General features: G+C 40.4%; 1 protein-coding gene across 1 annotated transcript in view; it reads left to right on the top strand.

The window, feature by feature from the left end:
- Positions 1 to 25,028, top strand: part of taf3 (TAF3 RNA polymerase II, TATA box binding protein (TBP)-associated facto) — a 41,323-nt gene extending 16,295 nt beyond the window's left edge. The window contains exons 3-7 of the mRNA XM_079455002.1: positions 11,394 to 13,096; positions 20,449 to 20,528; positions 23,041 to 23,296; positions 23,428 to 23,534; positions 24,489 to 25,028. Coding sequence (XP_079311128.1) covers positions 11,394 to 13,096; positions 20,449 to 20,528; positions 23,041 to 23,296; positions 23,428 to 23,534; positions 24,489 to 24,603 — 2,261 coding nt within the window. The 3' untranslated portion in view covers positions 24,604 to 25,028. The remainder of the gene's footprint in view (positions 1 to 11,393; positions 13,097 to 20,448; positions 20,529 to 23,040; positions 23,297 to 23,427; positions 23,535 to 24,488) is intronic.

Consider the following 25,028-nt stretch of genomic DNA (forward strand, 5'->3'; position numbering starts at 1 on the left):
AGTTCTTCGCCCCTTTAAAGGAATAGTTCACCTTATGCATGTCTTTATTTACACATCCTCTTGTCATTTCAAACCTATGTGACTTTCTTTTTTCTGCAGAGCACAAAGGAAGATATTTCGAAGAATGCTGGGAACAGAAAACCTTCGGTCCCCATTGACTTGCATTGGTTTTGTGCCTGTACAGTAGAAGTCAACGGGGTACAACGGTTTTGGGTTACCAACATTTTTCACAATATCTTCTTTTTTGTTTTGCAGAAAAAAGAAATAAAACATTTGAAAAATGACAACGGGGTATAAACGGGGTATGAACTATTCCTTTCCTTTTACAAGGATACATTGCATAAAAAGATCGGCCATGCTCCATCATTTTCTCTTCGATCTATAGCAGTAAGTGTTGAAAACCAAAAGATCCTTTATAAACAGAATCTCGTTTTGACATCGGCTGATAACCGTCAGAAGTGTTGGCTTTCGCCCGTGTCAGTAGTAAGATCAAGTTATGATCTCGTTCTCACTTTGAGGCGAAGACATTTGAAGTGTCGACGGTGTATATTTGAGGACGTTTTCGGCCCATTAGAGAATGTTCGGACCGTGTCACTGTTTTGAGCCAATGAGAAAAAGTTCACAAGGCTGATTTGACACTTGACGTGAACTGGAACAGAGCAAGCGGCTCCTGCGGTCAAATATTTGGGCTTCGCAATTGTGCCGACGGCAGCACAAATGTATTTTTCTAGGAGTAAGCACCCAGTCTTTTTAAATTCAGCCCCTCTTCTTAAACACACTTTCAATAGATTGGGGTTTTCAGATTGAGTTGCGTGTGTCTCAAGTGGTTAGTTTGGGATTATATTCCTCCCGTATTGAGAACGAGCAGCTTTATTTTACCGCCTGCCTCTGTTGACCCAGCAGTTTTCCCAAAATAAAAACAAATTGGAAAAATTCAAGTAATCTTAATACGCCAAGATGAGAGCTGGAAGTTTGAATGCGTTCCCCGCTTTGCACTTGGAAATAAGACGGACCCCGCTTTTATTCTTTTGGCATTGTTTGTTTTATTCGTGATGAAAGTTTGTGAGACGTGAAATATACGTAGTTTTGTTGGTGACACTACAGATAAAGTTTAACAGGAAATCTGTTAACAATTAGGTAATAAATGAACTAGCAATGAACAATACTAATACAGCGTTTATTAATGTTAATTCATGTTAAGTTTCAGCATTTACTAATACTTTATTCAAATCAAACTGTCTCTGTTAACATCAATAATGCAACATGAATTCATGTGAAAAACATTTTGCCAGGGATTAATAAATCCTTCATAGTTAGCTAATGCATTTACTAATGTTAACTAATAGCACCTTATTGTAAAGCGTCTGTTTAGTTTTTCCGTTTTCAGAAGTAGGCTTTGGGAATGACTTCAGGTTTCATACATGGAAATGTACCTGAGCGGAGACGCGAAGGTGCACATTCGTGTCGCTTTGTGCGATGTGGTGTGTCCGTAAGTCACCTGTGTGTGTTGACACTGATACACGTCGGCACCATGTGGAATTTATCCTGGTGCCGTTCTGTCGTATTTCTCTCTTTTTTTTAATTTGTATTTTCGTACAGGCGAGAGGAATCCTGGCCCTCTCTATCACAAAGAGATGCAAATCTCTCTCTCTCTCAGTCTTCTGCTGTCGTTCAGCCGTTACGGGAAGGGCAGACTGCTGGCGCCGAGCTGTTTGGGCTCTCTTCAGTACACACACACACACAATATGCCGTCACACAACATACCTACACACATCGTATGCAGATACGTGAACTCTGGATGGTATTTCACCCCGTTACAACTGAATACAAGTATATATTTGCCACACACACACGAGTTCAATCGCACACAAACGTTATGCATCCATTAGCTGTAAATGAGCCATATTGCTGTGTTGCACTGGCCATTTAGGAAGCGTTCGAGACTTTGGTCCCGCAACTCTCATGCTGGTCCCCTCCGCTAGGCGGTACACCCCCTAGCTTTTCCATTTCTAGTTCACCACAGGGTGAGAAGTTCATAGACGCAAGAGCGGTCAGCTCAGGTTGATCCAGACCCCATCTTGCATCGGACTGCGGCGCTTCTGAACAAAACCGTGTAGGTTGTATTATGTGGCGTGGTGTCCCAAATGCACCACCAAATTCCAAAATATAAGGGGGTATGATTTTTTATTTATCAAAACTGTAATTTTACGTTCATTTTGTAAGGGAAAGTCTTCGTATCAAGTTCCTTCACCCTTTTAGAGCTTTTTTTATTACATTTAGTCATTTAGCAGACGCTTTAATCCAAAGCGACTTACTATTATTTCTTTAGTAAGTATTATTATTATAACTTTAACTAGTCTTGCAGTGTGATGAGAGTCAAATGTAGTTTCATTTGTAGTTTAAAAAACTACAAATATTCAATGTGCTCTCCTAAATAATCCAAAACATTACGAATCTCTAAAAGAAACTGCAGAACATAACTGAAAGACAAGAGACTCAAATCATCCGATCACTTCATGCGAATTCTACGTATTTACCTACCAGAAACGTTCGAGCGGTTTATTTGACTTGTTCCATAAAAAAGTCAAGTACAGTGTTTATTGACTCGATGTGGCGATTATTTATTCTGGCTAATTTGAAGCAGCGCTCCCCTCTCAGCGTTCCTCCGTCTCTGCCTCTATTTCTTCGGATAATCCCGGGCAGCGGCAAAGGAGTGGAGTCAGATGAAAGATTAAATAAATAAATGAAGCGCTTTGGATAACATTCCCCTCAGATTGACCCGACCCCGTGACCTGAGAGACACTCACGAAGAGGTCGCGACCTGGCCGCAGGAATGTTCATTTGGAATTGCACTTGTAAATGGCCTTGTCCGCGGGTGTTGTCCTTTCTGAATGTCTATCATTTAAACGTTTCGTATACATTGCAAATGAGTTGGCATCTAAAATAAGTTTTTCTTTTTATTTATTAAATATATTTTAAACAATGGATTTCTTTTTCAATTGTTAGGATTTATTTTACGCATAAAGCAATAAAAAGATTTTGGAACGTAAACCATCATTGGATTGTGTGTTTTTTCAATGTTTTCATTACTTGGACCGAGATTGCATGGCTTATTACTCATCTAACTAAACATCTGTAAGTGGGTTGGATTTAAATGATAGTCAGATATACTTACGTTACCACAGTATGCGAGAACTCGTCTACTATCTAAAAGAATTAGTCACTCGATTGACTCGATCTGTACGTGTTTTGCGTGTTGATTCCTCGTCTTTATCTCAAAAATTCCTCCCATGCACGTGTAACTAATCTAGAACATATTTGATGAACTGTAGATTAGCCCGTTGTCGATCCCTTCTGAAGAATGTCAGTTATTTTTAAGGAAAGTTGTATACAGTACAGTCTTACTGTTTTATTTGAATACATAGTTGGAAAGTGTACCTGCTTTTCTTTTTATTATTCCCAAAAATCAAAGATTCCTTTTTGGTTATTGTATTATTACAATATGGGAACAGCAATAGCATTAGTTAAGTTTCTTCATTCATTAGTTAAGCCTACAGATCATTTATCTAAGTTTATGTATCACTTGAGTTAAAAGTATCATTGAAATCAGAATAACAAAAGCGTTAGAATTACAATCAATTGTTATAAGTAATAATACAGTTATATTCACTTTATAATAATTACAAATAGATTTTATTATATTTTTATATTATATATGATATTTTTTGTAATGGCAAAACGATTAATCGTGATTAATTGATTCCAAAATAAAGTGGCATGTATTTTTATGTATCTATAAATGTGTAAATATAACCATTCTTGAAATTATATTTATATTCAAATATTACTCATTATTTCCTAAGTACATGCATGTATAAATATACACGCAACACACACAAATATTATGTAAACACAAACAGGTATTTTGTAATCGATTAATCGCGATTATTTGATTTGAAAGCAAAAAAAATTATTTTCTATAAATTACATTGTATTTAAAAAACTTATGAAATGTGTGGTGTATTACCAAAATGTATCTAACAGGTCATTAAGGACATCATTGCTAATCCACGGCGGAAAAAGCATGATGCATAGACGTGTGTATACTGTTTATGTATAAATATATATATATATCAGTTCTGCAGTAGCGAGAGTTCATCCGAACCGGCAGGAGGTTGGCGTCACCAATCTACACGAGAACAAAGTCAACTAAGCCAGACGCTGAGCTGCAACGCTCCTTATATGTTTATGTGATGGACTTTTTCAAACGCAAACATTTTCTTTAGATGCGCTGGAAACGCAGAGCGCCGATAGGGATCGGATGCAGTCTAATTGCTTCAGATAGGAGCGCGTTATTAGCATTAAAACCGAACGAAGGACCAAAGCTTCCTGACCTCAACATCACTGATGAACAAAGACCTGACTCCCGTTTCTAACAGCATTAAACCTGGAAACAATTCAAAAGCACTAAAATGGCAATTTATGATCATACCCCGGATTCGACCGCCTAATAGTTTTCTTGTGTATGGAATTGTTGCCGTGTCGTGAGTGGAAAGACTTGTTTTAACCCTGCTTTTGACCCCGCTTTGACACGCTTTGCATGTGTGTGCGCGCGATGTCGGTTTCAGATGTATGTGTGTTCTTGCCAAGGCGTCTGAGTTGCACAGACTCCCAGGACAATAAGCAACAACCCACCCACCCCCAACTCCTCTGCGAGCCGGCTCGGGGGCATTCCTCCACCGGTTCACTGGCAAGCCTCAAGTGGGTGCCGTTTTTTTCAAGCGCTCTAATTGCCGAAAGACATAATTGTCGAGCACTTTGAAGTAAAAGTCAATTTGCCATAAGTTCACTGCTAAGTGTTCCACTGAACTTTTTTCCGCTCGCCGCTGTCCGCTAGCCAGCAAACTCGTTCTGATGTATTGATAACAATGACTCTATTTAGACCTCTTTATTTAACAAGGCCAAAACATCAACCTCTTTGTTGTCGTTTGTCAAACAGCGCTGCGCTTTTTAAAACGCGCTTAATGGATTAATGGCAACCGGTGAGAACGCCGTTTGTTTTGGGAAGTCATCATGCTGGTGCCGTGCGCATTTTGATGAGCGCAGGTGTTGCCGGTGCAGTTACGAGAGGCGCCCAGGTGACCTGGCGTCGTGCAGCCGGCGTCCATAGTTTTCATAGACTGCGTGGGCGATGAAAGGGTTATAGGAAGTGTAGCAGGTACTGACACAATACCGCCACGCTTTGCCTCTCAATGCTACTCAAATTAGTCGGCGGCACAACGCGTGCTCACCCGTTGAAGGCAAACACGTATGCATCTGTGTGCTTGTACATGCGTGTGGTGTGTGTACGTGTTTATTGTTTACTCTTTTCCTGGTGGCGCCAGCGCTTGAGAAAACAGAAGCCTTAAAACACTTTGTTTTGGGGAACAGCAAAATTCTGCGGTTTTGTAATCGCAAAAGCCATCAGGGCCCCTGATCTCTGTGCTGGCTGAGAGGGAGGGGAGGGTAGCGTTACTCAACTGATTTCCATGCATGGCACAGAGTACATGTGGGCGCACCAGTCTGTCGGTCTCCAGCGCTCTCCTAAAAGAAAGAACCACTTGCGAGGCAATAAGCCACATGGACAGAAAACGTGAGACAAAACACCTTACGCCACAATACAGCGAGAGATGGCTGTTGTGTTATTTCCCAGTAGTCACGTCGCTCTGTTCTTTTATATCAACATGTTTAGTTGATGATAAGTAGCAACAGATTGTGATGTGTTCAAAAACGGTTCAGCTAGGGATGAGAAGTACAGCTAGATAAATGTGCGATTTGACAATATTTGATCAGCCAGTTATGAAACATTACAGAAAAGCATGTACTGTTGTTAAACTATTTTCTAAACTAAAGTAATAAAAAAAGATCAACAATTGAATTAATAATCTCCACTAAAACAATAAAACGGATAATAGCATCAATAAATACAATTTGTAATGCAAATTATATTTCAAATATTTAAAAAAATATTATGTATACACAAATATATATATATAGAGGTCATCAATTTCAAACATATATTTCAATAAAGCTTTTGTTTTCTAATAATGGAAATGGTTGAATTATATTTTTGTCTAGGAAAGTACTTTCTCAACACATTTTTAAGAGCAATAACAACATTTCAGTCAAGCGCTTTCAAACTTTGACTGGTTTATAAAGTCATTAAAATCATCATATATATATACTATGGAGAATTATTATAAGGAGTTATAACTACTCAAGTTTATCCGAATTCTTGCTATTAAGCATTAAATAAGAGTGTATTTTTAAATTATCACAAGGATTAGCATTCTAGTAATAATTGAAAACATTTCATTCCTTTCATTTATTTTTGCATAAAAATAACATTGACGGTTCGATATATGTGCAAGTCTGAAACATCATCACTGCTAAAGGACGTGGCACAAAAACAACAAGGAAAGCAAACAATCACTTTGTGCTTTTAATGTAAATAAATGATTTCCAAATAAAGCACATTTTATTAACCTGAGAACATGCGATATATACTATTGGCATGGACGCCCAATGTTTTTTTCTTATAGGAAAGCAATAATTGATTTGACATTTCGTGCCACTTCAAAGAGTCGGAGCCCTGTAGGCATGGCACAAAATTATTGGAGGAAGAAGATTCGCTATTAGCCGAGTGTTAAGTGTTCGCCACTGTTTTATTCTTTTTACTTTGCCTTTCTGGCTAAACACACCTGCGTGTCCGTGAGAAAGAAAAACAATGTGCGTTTTTCATTGAAGACTTCATTCTGACTACACAAAGGCTTGGTGTTTATCAGCACACTTCGCATTTCTGTCTCTTCCCGCACAAATGGTTTGCATGTGTTCTTTTTCCTCCTGTTTTTAAAACACCATCAAGGAAGAATTTAATGTTTATGTTTTTACTGCCTGTATGTGTGCGTCTTCTGCTTTACCATTTTCTCTCTGACACTTCTTGCCTTCAGATTTTTTACTTGTTTTTGTACTAGTAACTTTGTTTAAGCACCTATCGTACTATTGCTCTTTCATGACATATCGCTTATTGCTCCCTGAACTCTTTGTGAGTCGCTTTGGATAAAAGCGTCTGCTATAGGACTAAATGTAAATGTACTCAAATGATCAAATATTGCAGATCCAAACAAAATGTAGAATCCGAACACTCCATTTAAGAAAAATCGTTTTCTTTGTTGTGAGAAATATCGCACTTCACATTCCTTTCTCCTGTGTGATCTTAGCATTTGCCTTGTGCTTGTCACGCTTCAAATAATACGATTAAATAATCACTTTAGTTTTTAATTTACTAGATCCTCAAAACAGCCATCAGCAGGTGGTTATTTGATATTAAAACATTGAAATTCCCACAAAAGAACTCAAAACATCGCTGTGACATGAAATTGCTCGTCGTGTAAGATTTCAGTCACACCACCCACCGCTACAGTAGCCGCACGTAAACGTTAAAACATGCTAATAAGGAATTTTCTGGAGACATTTTGCACAAGTCTATGTAAAAGGCGCTCTTAACCCGAGCGCGCACACACATCCAGATAAATGGTGTTGTGATTAGGGGACTCGGCAGGGCCCTGCAGTGAGCACGGGTACCACAGAACGAGCGAGAAGCTGCTCTTATCTCAGGCAATTAATCAGAGGGACTCATATTGCGGGACAATTATTCAAAGCTCATTCTTGAATAACTTACAGCCGGAAGCCTGCAGAAGTTTCCCCTGCCGGACGCGAAGGTCATGTGAGCAAGGAGACGCTGCAGGACAGAAAGTCGGCGGTGCGTTCGTGTGTGTTCAAGATAGATACTGCAGACAAGGTCAATGGCATGGCAAACTTTACTTCGGCTTTGATTTATTTCACACCAGGCTGTTTATATTCTTTTCATCTCCACGTTCTTCTCGCTTTTCTGCGTTTTGGTGTTTAATAGTAATTAGAGATTCTACAATATTTGTCGATAGGGATAATTACTTGTCATTATATATTGAGGCGAATAAGCGATGACATTATTCATTTGTACAGAAGTTCTTTTTAAGCGTTTTATGATGTCAGTATAATATACCGTAGAAATAAAATGTTTATTACATTTAGACCTGGCATAGAAAATTGTTCAATTGAAAAATATATACCTTGAAATTGTCCATTTCCAACACTGACTTGACGATGAACACATATCGCTTGAAACTATTTGTAATATTTCAGGTGCTAAACTAGCATTGCGGTCATATGAGAAAAACCAATATGAGGGTCGTATTAGCAAAACATCGTTTTTTTTACATCGCTTGTCTGGAAGCAAAAATAAAATTGGGAAAACTTTGGGGAAGAAAGGTACACAAAGTTATTTACTTGTTATGTAGTTGCTTGTCAACATGCATATCGGTTGTATATTAGTATGGATAAAGCACATAGTTCTGCATCCCTACATAATCCTACCTAAATCTAAAAACGACATTATAAGCATTATTTCTGAGATTATTTAGGCAAAAGTCGTTGTTAAGAGTGAGAAATGGACCCTGATCTAAAGTGTGACCATTATTTGTTTTTCGTATCTGCATTAGCATACAAATGCAGAATAAAACACAAACGTTGGGCAACAGGAATCGGTTCTTTGTTCATCGCAAATGCAAATATACGAATATTTAAGTTTCGCATTTTTGATGGTATGTGTAACACATGGGTTGATGGGTAACGTTTTTCAAAAAAGTTTAAATTAATATCGGCTTAAGATGGAGGCTCACGAGGGTAAAACATGACTAATTCAAATGTAAGCGTATCAAATTTATTAACTAACAAAAACTGAACTATTGGAAATCAAGCCGGAATGAAATAAGCGTTTTTTTAAAGAATGTTTGCGCGATGTAGATCTTTTCTCCATTAAACACAGTCCTACAGGTTGCTTCGGCACACAACGCTCTCAGATGTTAGTAATTGTCCCGCGTGGAGGCTGTGGCGAATTGGAACATTAAAAGCATCTTATCTGGTCTCATTTAGCCCATGTCTCGCGCTCTCCATTGATTGGAGCCCCCAATAAACGAGCTGGCTTTAATTGCCACAACCTTTAATCCAACTTTTCCTTTTTAATGCACCACAAAGGGAGGGGGGGCGAGAAAGATTTTAATGAAAGCTATACGACTTCCACACACACCTTTACCTAAACCAACTATTTGTTTGGGTGTGTGTAGCCATTTGGTTGCATCAGACATCGGGCTTCAGCAAATTGACAGCTCTCTCTCTCTTTCTCTCTCATCTCATTCACTCGGTTTCTTATCTCTCTATTTTAATTACTTCACAATGTGTGCGTAAGCTTGTTTTCATTCCCATGTACCATTTTTGGCGCAGTGGCTCTCCGGCGTTATCACTCCCTGTCTTTAGTCTTATTCGCATTTGTAAGTGACACAATCAATTAAGCGCCGTGTGTTTATATGTGCAAGTGTACAAATCCGCGCTTTTCTTCAGCGGCGTCAAATAAAATGGGAACGAGGGGGTTATTTTTGATATCAGATGAAAGAGAAACCGGTTGCGAGTGAACACAGAGCCACAGAGCCGTTTCTGTGCTGGACGGCTCAGAAGAGGCCCGATGTCTGAAAATTATCACACGCACACACGCAAAGATATCTCTCATTTCAATCCCAGCTCACATGCTGATTTTTTTGAACGATGTAACCCTTTCCACAAAAGGAGTAGACGTGGTATCGTGTTTTTGTTGAGACAAATTCCATAAAAGTGTTTGATAAGCTTTTTTTTAAGGCACAAAATATCTCCAACATCATTGTGTCTTAGATTTGATCTCGCACAAATCAAGGTATTAAGTAATGTTTCATATTTTGATAGCAGAGTTGCGAAGATTACAAAACTTAGAATAAAAGAAAAACCCTTAGTGAATATTTCATTCGACCTCCTGAGATGAACATCAACGTTTTCCGAAGGTTACGAGCCTTTATTCACCGATCTGCTGAACTGGAATTAAAACGGACTTCATTTTTTTAACTTCGGGCTCTTATTTTGTTCCCCTTTTCGTGGAAAGTACCACGTCCATCTTCAAATTCTCAAACTCACTTTCCTTCTTTTTATTATCTGCGTTAATTGTACGAGAGAAAAGAGAGCACTTCTACTCCAGGAAGAAAGGAAACGGATGATAGAGCCATAAAATGCAAATATCACCCGTGCTGCTTTTCCTTTTTTTCGTACAAATTAAATGTCAGCGTCGTGAAATACTGTCACTTTCCTTCACGCTGAGGAGGTGATGACAAATCCATATTCTTCCTTTAAATAAAAATTCTTATTACGCCGACTGGCGCGGTAATCACGCCGGCACAAAGCCTTCCCGTGATTAACGATAGCAATTTATTGTGCGAGAGGTCTGAGGAGAGCGGGAGCGACCGACGCAGAAGAGACATCATCTTTATCATAATTCGTATCATAAATAACCGGTCCTAGCCAATCAGAGAGCAGCCGGCGTGTCATTCCCAAATAACCTTTGATAACTATTACCATTCCAGCGTCCGGGAGAAAGCCTAAAGTCACAATGTTATCTTATCCCCATTCTGCGCCTATAGAATACAACAATATTACCATATAGATTACACTATTTATAATAGAGAGTGTCAGAGGGCTCTGCCTGAACTTCCTGTCCTTCATTGTGGTGCAGTGAGTTGAAAAGTGTAGCAGTGGCCAGATTACTACCAGTTAACCAGAATCGCACCACCCTAGATGTGAGTGTGTGCACGAAAGTGCTTGGAGATATTAGAGAAATATTTGATTTAACCTGAGATTGCTGAGTCGGATGTTGTGTGTTATGTATCTTGTTCGCTCTGTTGTTCTGCTGTGTAATCAGGTGAGGATGATTTTGATCTGTTGCTCTGATATCCACGTTCAATTCCACCCTGTGATGTTCTCACCCGGTTAATATTTCTCCTCTTTTCTTCACTGACTCCCACTTCATGATATTTCCACACTCGTATTTGTTGTATTGTCCACGATATTGGACAAACATGACTAAATAAGGTGTAACTACTGCTGTTTTCTGTGGCACACAACACTATTTATGTTGGTCATACTGCTATGAAGTTTAAGAGATGCCAGGGGTTTAACTTGGACTTGTCACTTGTCTTAAACCATTTGTGCTACAGAGATGATTGACAACTCAAATCGGATAGTGTGTTAAGGGCAGCTGTGCTACTACTTTTCATATCTTTAATATCTTACAATATTCACCTAGTAAACAGTGAAGCAATCCCATAAACGTAAAGCTTTTTTCTGATGCCATTCCCCAGACTTTTCCCCAATGTTTTCTTTAAAAAAAGTGATTCAGATTGCAATTTAATGTACTGCAACCATAAATGTAATTCATATTTTGTCTTTCTCCCTGGCAGATGAAGAAGAGGAGGAACCAGTTCCTCCAGATATGGGCACTTCAGCCGAGGCCATGCAGGTCTCCCTGGGCGAGGAAGAGGATGGAGAGGAAGAGGAGAATGATGAAAACTGGCTCAGCCACCCTGAAGGACAGAGTCCCAGACCTGAGGGTCTGTTGCCTGCCGCAAAGAGACCTCGGCTGAGCACCAAGCCTGGCGTTAGCCCCGAATGGAGCAACGAACCACGGGAACCACTCAGTTCCCTCAATTCCCAACACATGCCCCATTCCCCCTCCCCTCCCCTTTCTCCCGAATTACCCCGACCGCCCGTGGCACCCCCTACGCCTGGACACAAGCCCAAACTTCCATCACCGTCTCCTGCACGGCAGAAAAACAAGTCGCCCAAAAGAGCGGGCGGTTCTGCATCAGCTGGTGTGTTGGGGCGGCCTCTTACATTGACCCCACCAAAGACCAATCAAAAGTCGGGAAAGAGGTCACCTGCTAGGCCGAAAAGCCCCAGAAGTCCAAAGCCAAGCCCTGCCCTTTTGGGGGCGGTTGGTCGTGGTTGGGGCATTCCTCCTGTAGAGGACAGTTCTCGCGATGGCCAGTTAAGAGGTCACGACACCGGAGATGAGGATATTGAAAACTCTATCGCCGCCGTCATCGCTCGTGCATGTACGGGCGAAGATGGCACATCAGACCCATTCGCTTACGATTCTGATTCGGACAGTGATGGGCCGAACCCTTCAAAACCTGTACCCAAACATGCGCTTACCTACATCATACCTCCACAAACTCTCGCTGGAAAACCTCCACCTCCGCCACTTCCCCAATATTACAGTCCACCCAATCGCTGGACAATGGATGACTCTATAGACGAGGTCATCCGAAAGGCCAGTCAGATTCAAAAGCCAATTCAGGCACCTAGTCTATCACCCCCAGATCCAGACTCTTACCTGTCCTCTCCGTCAGACTCTCCCCCAACACCACCACCCCCTCTCAAACCCCCCCAGGAACGAAAAGAACCGACGACGGATGTTCTCCTGAAGAAGAAACTTAAGAAAGACATCAGGGGCAAGCTGAAAAAGAAAGACAAAGAGCGACTCAAAGAGAAAGGCAAGGACAAAGGTAAGAACAAGGAGAAGAACAAGGAGAAAAAGCGAGAGAAGGAGCGAGGGCAAGTTGAGGAGAACAAGATGCCTTGGACCGAGCTATCACTTGGAATTGAGGAGCGAAGAGACGGCATCGGCGGAAAGAAAGAGAAGGACAAACACAAGGACAAAAAGAAAGATAAAGAGAAGAGCAAAAAGGATAAAGAGAAACGAGACAAGGGCAAAGAGCGAAGCAAGGAGGAGAAGAAGATATCTCAAGGAGCCAAAGACATTGCTGCCGCAGTTGCCGCCACCCCGCTATTCAGCCCTCAGACCTGCCTACGTGTCCCATCGATGTTGCCCCCTCTGCCGCCGATACTCCCTGACAAACTGTTCCCTCTTCTTAAAGACGCAAAGACAAAAGACAAAGACAAGAAGAAGGAAAAGAAAGAGAAGAAGAAAAAGAAAGAGAAGGAGAAAGAGAAAGATAGAGAAAAGGAGCGGGAGAAGGAACGTGAGAGGGAACGGGCCAAGGAGAAAGAGCGAGATAAGGAGGAGAAGAAGAAAGAGAAGGAGAAGAAAGAAAAGACGAAGGAAAAAGATAAGCCAAAACTTGAAAAAACAAGTTTAATGGTAAGACGCCCCTGCACATGTCAAATCCCTAAACTTTGAAGTTACTTTAAGCTGTACAAGCAACTTGAATAGAGAAATTTTAATTATTTAGCAGCATAATAAGGGTCACACTTTATATGTAGTGGCTTTAACTACTATACACTAACATTAAATGCCTGAAAGACAACAGATTTACTGTATAACTACGTGGTGTTCTGGACATTTCTCACATTTACTGCTTATGAGCTTGGGGTAAGGTTAGATTTAAGAGTAATTGCACGGTTAGGGTTAGGATAAGGGTTTGGAGTTACGTTAACAGTGAAACTACACAAAGTATAAGTACCGTTGTAACAATTCACCAACATGTATGCACATTATAATGAATTTGTATCAAAAGGTAAAGATAGTTGGTAGATAATGCCACCAATATAAAGTATTACCAAAAACAGTAGCTTGCTTCATATGAAGCTTTTAAAATATATATTCTGTATATATATAATTGTCTTCAAATACATACAGTATCTTAATGAAAAAAAATCTGCAGTCTCAACAGTGAAACAACTAGCTAAAAATATATCTATTTTAATACAATCTGATGCGATCAGAACTATGCTCCAATGGGCATTTCGGCCGTCATTTTATCTCTTTGAGCTTTCTCGACCAATCATGTTCCTAGCATGCTGTTAGGGAAACGACAGCTCTCTTTCGTTGGCTAGCTGTGAAAAAGGTGCTTGAGGTAGAATGTTTTTTCAGAAAGTTGAACTTTCGAGTTCAAAAAGAAGTCAAGTTTTAACACAGTTTTAGCCTGCTTATTGACTTGTTTGCAAAAAATAAGAATTTGACATATTTGCCAATGTATGGTGAGCTATTCTTCTCTACACTGTATGTCTGGCTAGAAGCTATAGTAAGGCCAAAGAAAACTTAGTGGCTTTGAAACAAGGATGTCAATGACAATAACCATAATAACAATATTTAAATCAAAATTAATCACATTTATCGACACTAAAAATGTTTGGTAGATATTAATACATGTCAAACACCTACATTCTGACGACTTACTCAAACTGATCTGACAAACGCAACAGCATGTTTGTTGGCTTTTGTAGGATCGGTGTGAATTAGCCTTTACTGTACATGATGTAATCCTCTTTGAATACCAACTTCATAAGGCCTCATGGCCCATTCATAAAACTTCCACTGGAATTCAATATGACTATCAGGTGCAGCATCAATAATAAAAGACACAAGGGAATCACACAGATAGATTTACTAGCTGGCCTCGTTGTGTTTGTGTGTGTCACTGTCGTTGTGTCCCTGTGTGTGTGTGTGTGTGTACATTTGAGATCATAGGTAGATTGCTGAGCTACATTTACATTTCCATCTTTTCCGGTCGATTTGTCGCTGGTTTCCTGTTTCTTGCGTGGAGCCCCCATACAGACACACACGCAATGGACTATCAATCTGTGTGCAAATCAAACAAGGCATAATACACCTCAAAGCCTCTGTTTACCCAATTCATACCCCATTTTAAAGTGTCTACGTGTCTGCGAAAAGAGCGTGTTAGTTCTTCTGTATCAAACTCGTTCTCCAATCGCCTTTCACCATCCAACGGCAATAATAATGTACATACACCACATCAGAGCAGCTTGAATTGATTTGGGCTGCTGCGGAATTCCATATTTCCCGCATTTCTGTCTCTTTTTCTTTCGCTACCTGAATCCCTGACCCCGGCACTCCTTTTGTCGTTCTCTCTGTCTCCCGCTGTCACCGGGAGATGGGATTGAGAAAGCGATTTCTCTCGTCCTCCACCCGCTTAAATCTTTCCATCACTTACATTTTTTGCGAGGGTGCTTTGCCACCACCCCGAAGAAAAGAAAAAAGACAAGAGAGCGAGAGGAAGGGAAAACGAAGAGGTAGCGTCGAGGGGGCGGAGAGCCGAGGGGGGGTTATCAGTCATTGGCCTGAGGTATGTGTGCAAGGGACTTAAATCCCTAGAGATTAGCAGAAAAATGCCGTCGGTAGCAGTAAGGGGCTTTACGCCACTGGTTGTATTAGTTCAGGTGAAAAGAGTATTGCGTTTACATAAAACCGGACAAATCCAGCCACAATGCCAATGCTGTAGGACCACAATGCAATCTGCTATCTCTGGACCTTAACCACAACATCCTGTTCCCTGAGAACTGCCTCAGAAGTACTGCAGCCAAACATGGAATTACAGAAATTGAGCGAGAAAGAGGGAGAGAGAAAGGAGATAGAGACAACTCAATGATAGTGTTAGAGAAAAGATAGGGTCGTATTTGTTTGATGGATATGATGGCCAGATATGGACAGTATATGTCTTACTGCTCACTTAGTTTTCAATGACTTTTTTTGAATATGTAGCAGTTTGGTCATCAGCTGTTTTTGCTATTGGTTTCAACAGATCAGATTCCGGCTCATTCGAAAATGACAATTTTGATGCAATATGAGTCTGTAATCTAATGTCAGTCTGTGTTAAAGGACAATTCTGTCATCATTAAGTCAACCTTAACCTGTATGACTGCAGAACACAAAAGAAAATACTTTGAATAATGTTGGTGACTGTACCCATTCACTTCTATTGCATGGACACAAAGTTAATGGGTACGGCCTTATATAGTGTATATACTGTATGTGTGTACTGTTAAGTTGCCTCATGGGAACCAGGGTTTTAATGTTAAAAAGAAATCCGAAACATCGGGAGGAACAGTGAAGATTCCCAACGGTATGAGCCCAATATTACGCATTTTCTCGATAAAAGTGAATTTTGAGTCAAGTTCCACCCGTGCCACCTCTTCACTCTTTCTAATCTGCGCCCAAAAGACTCTTTGCTCAACGGCACACAGAGGACCTTTGTATTTTAGTCAATTGTATTGTGTTATACGGTATTACATGCTCGTGAAATTTCAAGATTTCCCGTTATCGACGCTTTAGCTCATAGCGCTTTTAAACAGCAAGGTCGTTTTCCGTGCCGCGCTAGGTTTACAATGCCTTACATCCATTTAGAAGCTGATTAATCAATTTGCGCAGCGCCGCTGCAGTCTACGTCGGTGTGGGCGTGCGATGTGCGTTTGAATGAGCGGAATTAATCGCGATAGGAGCAGGTTAAGTAGGACGGGGCACTTTTGGGGAGAAAGACATTGCTCCCACCTCCTCAACCACTTAAAGACTAATTAACATAAGCAGATAGTACTATCTCGTGCTTCCATTGTGGGTCACCCTGAGTTTGTGCACACACGTTCGCTTACATGCACACATGTGCAGGCCTTATCGTCAAGACACACGGCCTTAGCTCCTTCCTTAGGGAAGAGGAGAGGAGTGTACTTGCTTAAGGGATGAATGTAATTTCCCTGTGGTCACTCTAAAGTTAGTAAATAACGTCCCTTCTTGTTTCAAGTGGGAGGTCGCAACCTACCTACTTGTATGTAACCTTAAACTTTTAATAGCAGCTTCCTGAAATGAGTGTCATATGATGTGGGAATGCGACAATTTACCAGTAGAATGGAAAGCGCACATTTTAGTAAGTTACGTTGTGTGATTTGTATTGGGTAATGTACAGGCAGCCATTTTTACCGAATGCAGACCGCCCGCAAGAAAAAAACTATGTTCAAATGTCGCGAAAAGGTCATTTGGTTTAATCATTTGATAATATTATGTCATATATGTTATTAAAAGTTATTTGTCAAAAATTCTTTCAAAATGATTTAATGCATCCCGGTTACCGTGTGTTTTTAGTTTTGGGAGTTTGTTATTTTTGAATAACAAACCTGCAAATGTCACATAAGATCTCGCGAGACCAATCGGATCGGAACACAATATATTTCGGAGCATTTGTGTGAGTGCGCATGTGGTTTCATTACTGTACAAAACACGCTAATAACTGCGAAATGTATGTGCATGCTGCGAGCTACAGTGTGTAGTGGCCATTCGTAAACACGCGCTAGATGGGCGATTTCAACATTCGTGCGCGTCTTTCGGGTCCGCAGCGCCTCGCGTACTAGTGTTTACGTCAGTGCTTTGAGAGTGCTGAGCGCGCTGTTGAACAGCAATTGTGCAAATACCACCTGTCAGTTAAGTTTGTGACAAACAAAATTTCAGTGTTTACATATTGTTTATTACGGCAAAACGAGATTTTTTCAATCATTGGGGATTTGTTTAGAAAAGTCCAAAAATCTTGTCTCTTTCTCATGAACTCTCCTGTCTCGTCTTAAGGAATAAGTGTTTCTTCACACCCCTATTTGGTACCATGCGAAAAAAAGCGTTTTGGCGTTTCTCTTTATAAAGTTTTCCATAGATTAATAAGGCGGTCTAAAGTTCATTGTGCCGAGTCCAGTGTTAACTCAAGAGCTCCTCTAATCAACTGAAGTACAAACTGCTGATCAATCTTTCATGCCAGTTTAGAGTTGCAGCCCTTGTATAGCCCCAGTATAGTGTAACCCGCATATAGGAGCAATCGGGGTTGGCGATTCGTGGCCGAGCACGTATCTCTAGAAGAAACGTGCTTTCGTCACGGTTATAATATTTCATAAAACCCATTCATTTGAGACGATGGCATCTGAAGGCAAATCGCAGAATGAGAATTGCGAGCGCAGGCATACCTTCCATAAGATTTTTTTGTTTGTTTTTGGCATCACACGGCATGGTTCATGCATATATGCTAATGCGGTGGCTAACGCGTCCAAATGATGCAACCTGCCAGCCATCTTCTCAATTCTGCTGATGTTCACGTTCTTCTTTTTACGTAGAAGAAAGGATGCTGAAAACAGATAGAAGAGAGGACGGGGCGGGTAGAGAGAAAGCGAGCGAGCAGACACAGGGAGGAGTCTCTCCAAATCCACAAAGGTTTTGTAATGAATGCGCGCTGCAACAATAAAAACAAAAACATTAAAGGGAGAAAAGACATGTTTCTGTGTTAAACAATTAGTGCAGCGGCATTATGGGGGATCTGGGCACACAAAAGCGCGGCAGCGGCAGGGATTCTCCCCGACGTGAACACAAAGAGCACCTTACTCCAGTTAAGCCTGGGAAAAACCCCAGAGACACACTACACGCCGGTCTCATCCACCAGCGCCGCACGATCCGTCCCTATGCTATCATCACCTGCATCTCTCATGCGCTTTATTCTGTTTATCGTCCCGTTTCGCAGTTTGTACCTTTCGACAACGGACTGTCTGTAGCATTGTTCCATTCACATCACTGATGCCAGCATCATAGGTGTGAAAGGGTGCGTATGTGTTTGTGTATAGGGGGCTTTTCGGCAAGGTGACCCTGGTGCTTGTTAAACTGGGTAAGCTGGACACTATGTTGTCCGTATTGGCGTGTTAAGTGTGTGTGTGTGTGTTTTAGGGGAGGTTATGTGACCTTTGTCCTGTTAGTAGCAGATTTGTACTTTAATAGCTGGTTTTGGTTATGGCCACATGTACGCTTTGTTTTGAGAGTCACAGCCATTTTTGTAGGTGGGAATTCCCTCAAGTTGATATTCTGCTTGTTTATAATGAAGAAGACACTGTTATTACCTTAAACTTGCAATCGTTCAGTGTATGCAACTGCACACAGAAATCAATAGAAGACATATTCTTTGGTGCTTTTTGACTAAAGCAATGTGAGCATTATGTGGAAATAAAATGTCATTCAAACCAATTTAACCACAAATGTATATATCAAGGTTATTATCTTATTAAAACTAATGTAAATACATAAAAACATTTCTGTTTATTAAAATCAAATCAAATATTGACTAAAACATTCTCTGATAACCAATTTAAATTGGAACTGTGGCTTCAGGAAAAATATTGGTCATTTTTGATAGTTTATTATTATTTTTAATAATTTAAATATTAAAATAAAATAATTACAATACAAAAATAATTTTTTTATTATAATATAATATTAAAAGAGTATTTATTTAGTTTTTAAGATCATATTAAAAATGATTAATTTTAATGAACGGTGAAACAAAAACAGGAAGATGGCAACATAGAAATAAACAAATAATAAAATAAAAGGTTCATAACAAAATGTAATTAAAAAGTTAATTAAAATGATCAATTTAAAATCTAAGCTAATTTAAAATATGAGTAAACAATGTTGGGTGTATCTAGTTACTGTAATTTAATTACTTTTCCTTTTGAAAAGTAAAGGGATTACAATTACTTATAATACAATTGAATACTGTGTAATGTATTCAATTGTGAAAATGACATAAACATTTTCTAATGCAGGGGGTCGGGAACCTTTTTTAACCAAAGAGACATATTTCCATTTCCGAAACAGCCGTTGTAAAAACGACCATTTTACATGTGAGGCAACAAGTTCTGTATGATACGCCACAGAGAGCCGTAACTTTCAATAAAAGCATGACACTCGCTTTTCTAAACTACGGCATGCTGGGTGTCGCAGCCATATATGTAGGTGGTAGCGGCTCTTTTCTGCTAGTGAGTTCAGTTCAGCGTTTGACTTGATTTATGTCATTTTCCACCGCTCTAATTCTCTTCACACCACTGTACGCAAAAGCGCCGTGGTAAAGCTAAACAATCGCTAGTAAACAACCTTGCGCACTGTGACGTCGATTGTCAAGCTCTATTGAATTAGGGCTACAAGAGAAAGGTTGTTTGCCATTGAATAGTGTCGTGACCCTTGCGCATAGCACTGCATGCTTGTATTGGCCAGGACAACCTGAAATATTTATATTATTATGTTATTTAACGATCAAATGTTGGTAAAGACACCTGGCGAGCCGCATGATTTTTGAAAAGAGCCACGTGTGGCGTTTTGGGCCCTATCGTACACCCGGCGCAATGTGGCGCAAGGCGCAGCGCAAGTGTTTTTACTAGTTTCAGCCCGACGCAGATCTCATTTTCCCGTCCTGCGCTGCGTTGTTTAAATAGCAAATGCATATGTGCGTGTCTGGTTGATGGTCTGCCTGCGCGCTTTAACCTCTCGCATGAGCAGTTTCATTTCTGGAGAAGTGTCTGCTCTTACCAATTCCGCCTCGTGAATTGCGAATCCGCCATGGCGCGAGCGCAACTGGCTCTTAAAGGGAATGGAAGATGACACTCTGATTGGTTTATTGCAAGTTACGTCCCCCCAAAAACACCCATTACTCATAAAGAGAATGTGGGCACCACATGTTTAGACCACCGACCATTTTCCCGCCGTTAAACTAGCAAAAGTGCACCTGCGCCGTGCGCTTAGATCTTGAAAACAGGGCCCTTTATGTTTATACAAGTCTTCTGTTGCAAGATGCATATCAGTCTGTTCTATATCAGAAGTTCCCTGTTTGATAGACCGCAGCATTTCCTAATGCGATAAAGGGCTGATGCAACATATTTCAATTGATTTGGGTTTCTCTACAGGCTGATGTTTCCCCCGCTGTCCCGCCGTCTCCAGTCATACCCCGACTGACCCTCAGAGTGGGCGCTGGACAAGACAAGATGTAAGTACCCCACACACGAGCACGTAGACACGGAGGGTTGAGGGTATCAGACAGCTCTCTGTGTGGTCAGAGTCTGTGAGTCTGTCTACAGGTGTGAGTTTCAGTCTTTGGGTCTTGTGACCAGTCCCAGGCGGCCGTGAGGTCTTTGAGGGGGGCAAACACACACAGACACCCACCCCACATCACAGCCCCCTCTTGCACACTTCTATCAATAGCGCCAGTGTTCACACCACTTAACCCCCTCATACACACAAACACACACACACACGGTACATACTACAGGTAAGGCGATTACCGATTCCCGTATGTCTACACGTGACTGATGTAGCGGTAATGACAAGCGTGATTTAGACGTAGAGTCTCGAACGTCTGTTCGTGTTTTGACTGCGCTTTTGAATTTCTTCCTCACCTTTTCAGATCCACCTGCATGCAGGACAGGAAACGTTAGCGTTTGCGCTTGTGTGTTTGTACAGAAAGGCCTTTATTCTCAAGCTGTGCATCCGATGTGCTCTTGCACCTGTGTCTGTTCTTTAGGAAAACAAAATTAGCAGCCTTTTTAAGAGGAGAGTGCGTTTCTTTGTGCGCATGTTTGTTTTCCAGTTTACGAAACCACAACGCTTTCGATGTTTGCGTTTCTTTTAGGTTGAAAGATTTAAGAGATGCTTGACGTTCACCGGTTACCATATCAGTGTCGGACAATAGGAGTGTTTGATATTTATATCATTGGAACGGTAAATACCGTAATATCGTTTTTCGTGACTGGTTACCGAAACACTTTTTACCGTTTTTCATCTTTTCTTTGGTGTAGTGTTAGGCCGTGATGCCTTATTTCATTTGCAAAATGCGAAATGATAGATTTGAAGCTTGAAATCCAAACGTGTTTATCGAGATGTTTATTCAAGGTAAAGTGTGTGTGTTTTCTGAAACAGAATTGGGAACCCCTACCGGTGCGGAGGTCACAAAAACAACAATAGGATTGGTTTACTATATCATGTTAGTTAATGACCATATAAAAATAATAAAATGCATACTTTTGACTTTGACTAGAAGCAAACGGTTGTTGTCATTCCAACCGTACGATATATATACCTTCACAATTGCCCTGTGAAAACCTTGAGCTCGAGATCTTTTATCTGTACTTGTGAAGACAATACAGCCCCAACATAAGTTTAACAAACAGTAAGAAGTAGTGTAGAATGGAACGTAAAGATGAATATATAATAAACGTATATAAACTGAACTTATGCAAAATTAATAAATATATCTGCTTACAATTTCAGTCATGGCTCACATAACACGCACTTATGCTGCTACAGAAAACCAGAAACTCCTAGAACATCCTTCATATCAGTACCGGCCATGATTTGGAGGAAAGATTTCTTGTGTTGTAAGACTACAGTATAAATGTTACAATATCTCAACAGAAGCCCCTTTGATGCATTTGGAAAGCACAGGTGAACTTTGACCTCACCGAGGCCTCTGGGTCACATCCTGGACAGTGCACACCCCACACATACATCCCATCTTGTTCTAAAAGAGAGTCCTGTGCGTGCGCGCCTGCGAGGTGTCGCTCAGATAAAGCTTAAATAATGAGTGTCTGTGTGTGTAATCGGAGCTGACCGTTTGACACACCCTTCTCAGGGTCAATACCATTGTAAGCAGCGCTGTCCACTTTCTCTGAGCCTGTCAGTCACCCTGTTACTCGGCAACAGCAGGGTTCAATCAGGATGTCTGGCATCGGTTAAAAGACGCTTAATGTGACATGAACGCTGTTGTTTTAAAAACGGTGGAAGAGATTTCTAATAATACTTGTATACATTGTCCAAAATAATCAAAGTAATTGGAAGTATCGGTATTGGAAATGGTTATGTTATTGTCTTTGTTAAAAGTAGGTCAAGAAGTTTTTTGTTTTTTTTTAAAGCTGCAGTCGGTAACTTTTGCCTCTCTGTCGCCATCTTTGTTTGAAACATAACAGGGCAGAGTCGAAGTCAAATGAGGTCAAACTGACATTTTCTGCAAAATCGTATCCGACGATTATTATATTATTATTAAACGCTTACCGTTGTCCGTCGTGGTGAAGTGACGGTTTTAAAAACTCAACGATCGTGTACTTGATGGATAACTTTATAACTACTTTAAACCAAAAAAAGAAATTACGTATTGCAGCTTAAAATCTATACTGGAATATACAGATTGTGGATGTCGGACATATCATTAACCTCAACATTTTCGGCAAATATTGCCTTTTTGCAGTGTGTGCTTTGACTTTTTACTTGATGTTTTCTCATTTTTAACAGCGAAAATAGGATCGTGAGGATTAACAGAAGATGATGAAACCAAAATGACTTACTGAAACACAGAAAGACATCATTGAATTTATAAAATGCCCCAAAGTTCTATATTTCTGCAGTCATATCTGTACACTCAACAACCAGCCGTATATAAAAATCATGCATTATGTAACTCTTCCATCTGTGTATTTTTCTCTCTCTCTTGACTCGGTCCTCTCCAGTGTGATCAGCAAGGTGGTCCCCGATTCGGAACCCACCCCTCCGCCGCCAAGGACTCCGGTGGCCAAGTCCGGTCCGGGGGCTAGGATGCGTTCCCCTCCGGCTCTCCCTCCGCCTGCCCCCGCCCCTGTGGTGCCCCCACCTCGTCCTCCTCCTGTCCTGCCTCCTCCGACCCCACCCACCCCCATTCAGCCCCCAAGCGGCCAAGCCAAAGCACGTGGATGCAGCGTTGTCACGGAGACCGTCAGTGCATACGTGGTTAGTCTCACGTACATTTACACACGCGCAGACAAACTTTGAGAATAATAATCACAATAAAATAAGATTTATGTGGTGTGAAAGAGTAAAAAGTTTATTTGATTGACGCGTTTTGTTTTTCTTCAACGTAGATTCGGGATGAGTGGGGCAATCAAATTTGGATCTGTCCGGGATGCAACAAACCTGATGATGGCAGTCCCATGATCGGCTGTGATGTGTGTGACGACTGGTATCACTGGTAAAAAAAAGCTTTGTTTACTCATGTTTTACACCATCCACATGAACTTAGTCATAGCTCACCCAAAACTAAAAATCCTCTCATCATTTACTCATCCTTGTCATTTCAATACTGTAAGACTTTCTTTCTTCCACAAAAGAAGATATTTTGAATAATGTTGTTAACTGGACCCCATTCACTTTTGTGTACATGCAATAGAAGTGAATGGGGTTCAAAATATCTTCCCTTGTGGTCTGCAGAAGAAAGGAAGTCATGCAGGTTTGAAATGACAAGCGAAAAGATGACAGAATTTTCATTTTTGGGTGAACTGTACCTTCAACTTGTTGGTTTAATCTATTTTGAATGAATTAAGTCATGAAGGGTGTTTCATGTAGAATAAGTCAGATGGTTGGAGGGGTTTGAGATGAAAGATTGAGAAGAGAAGCATTTGTTTTATTAAATATTAAATACATTTTATTGATTATGTCAAATAAGATTGTTAACATGCAAAAAATATCACATTCATGTTCAAGTCACACAGATGCATTATGTTTTTATTCTTTCATTTTAAAATCGAATTGACTGCACTCTTCTGCATTGTACAGTAATTGTCTTTCATGTCATTTGTAGACCATGATACACACACACACAGCCCAATGCAAAAAGTGAATCAGAGGCAATGAAACCCACTAAAATAAATGTGAAAAAAGCACTATAAAGATTTGCAGAAATCCTATTTTCTTGCATTTTGCATAAAGATCAGTGCACACAATCGAATAACATAACTTTTGTGATGATGATGATTATGATGATGATGAGAACGATCAAGTGTTTTTAGATAAAACCCTTTTTTCCCACATCTATCATACCCATGTTTGAAAATGTATATGAAACACTGCACACTTGGCACGAAAGATGTGCTCTTCAGCATAGTGATGATATACTCTAAAAGCGATCCGTCTCTCTATCTTTCAGGCCCTGCGTGGGTCTCGTAGCGGCCCCTCCGGAGGACCAGTCTTGGTTCTGCGTGAAATGCGCTGGCAAGAAGAAAGACAAGAAAACAAAAAAGAGGAAACGCAAAGCGCACTGACCCACATTTCTTTTTTCTCTCATCTCCATGTTCACCTGTTCTCGCCTTAAATCGTTTCAAAGTTTGTTTCGTTTTTGGTTCACCCAACCCTTGTTTTAACTAGGTTAACTTAAGTCAGTGTCCGGTATCATAATGTATTTTTTAAAATGAAGATTTCAAATGTGTATATGTTACTTTTTTATGTGGAGAATCGTACAGTATGTCTATATCATCTTTGTACCGAGCTCATGGTTAAGTAGACGTGTTGAAATGAACCTCTCAGTTCACCCTCATTAAAGTTTGTTCAATGTACATGCCGATTCATCAGGACTACATAAAACATTCTGCACTATGATCTGCCTTTTTAATATCGTCGTTCCGATTGATTTCGACTGGAGGTGCGGTTTCATTTTATTATGAATTTAATTAAAAGTTGCTTTTTCACA

The sequence above is a fragment of the Barbatula barbatula genome (assembly GCF_947034865.1).
Source record: "Barbatula barbatula genome assembly, chromosome: 4".
Lineage (NCBI taxonomy): Eukaryota > Metazoa > Chordata > Actinopteri > Cypriniformes > Nemacheilidae > Barbatula > Barbatula barbatula.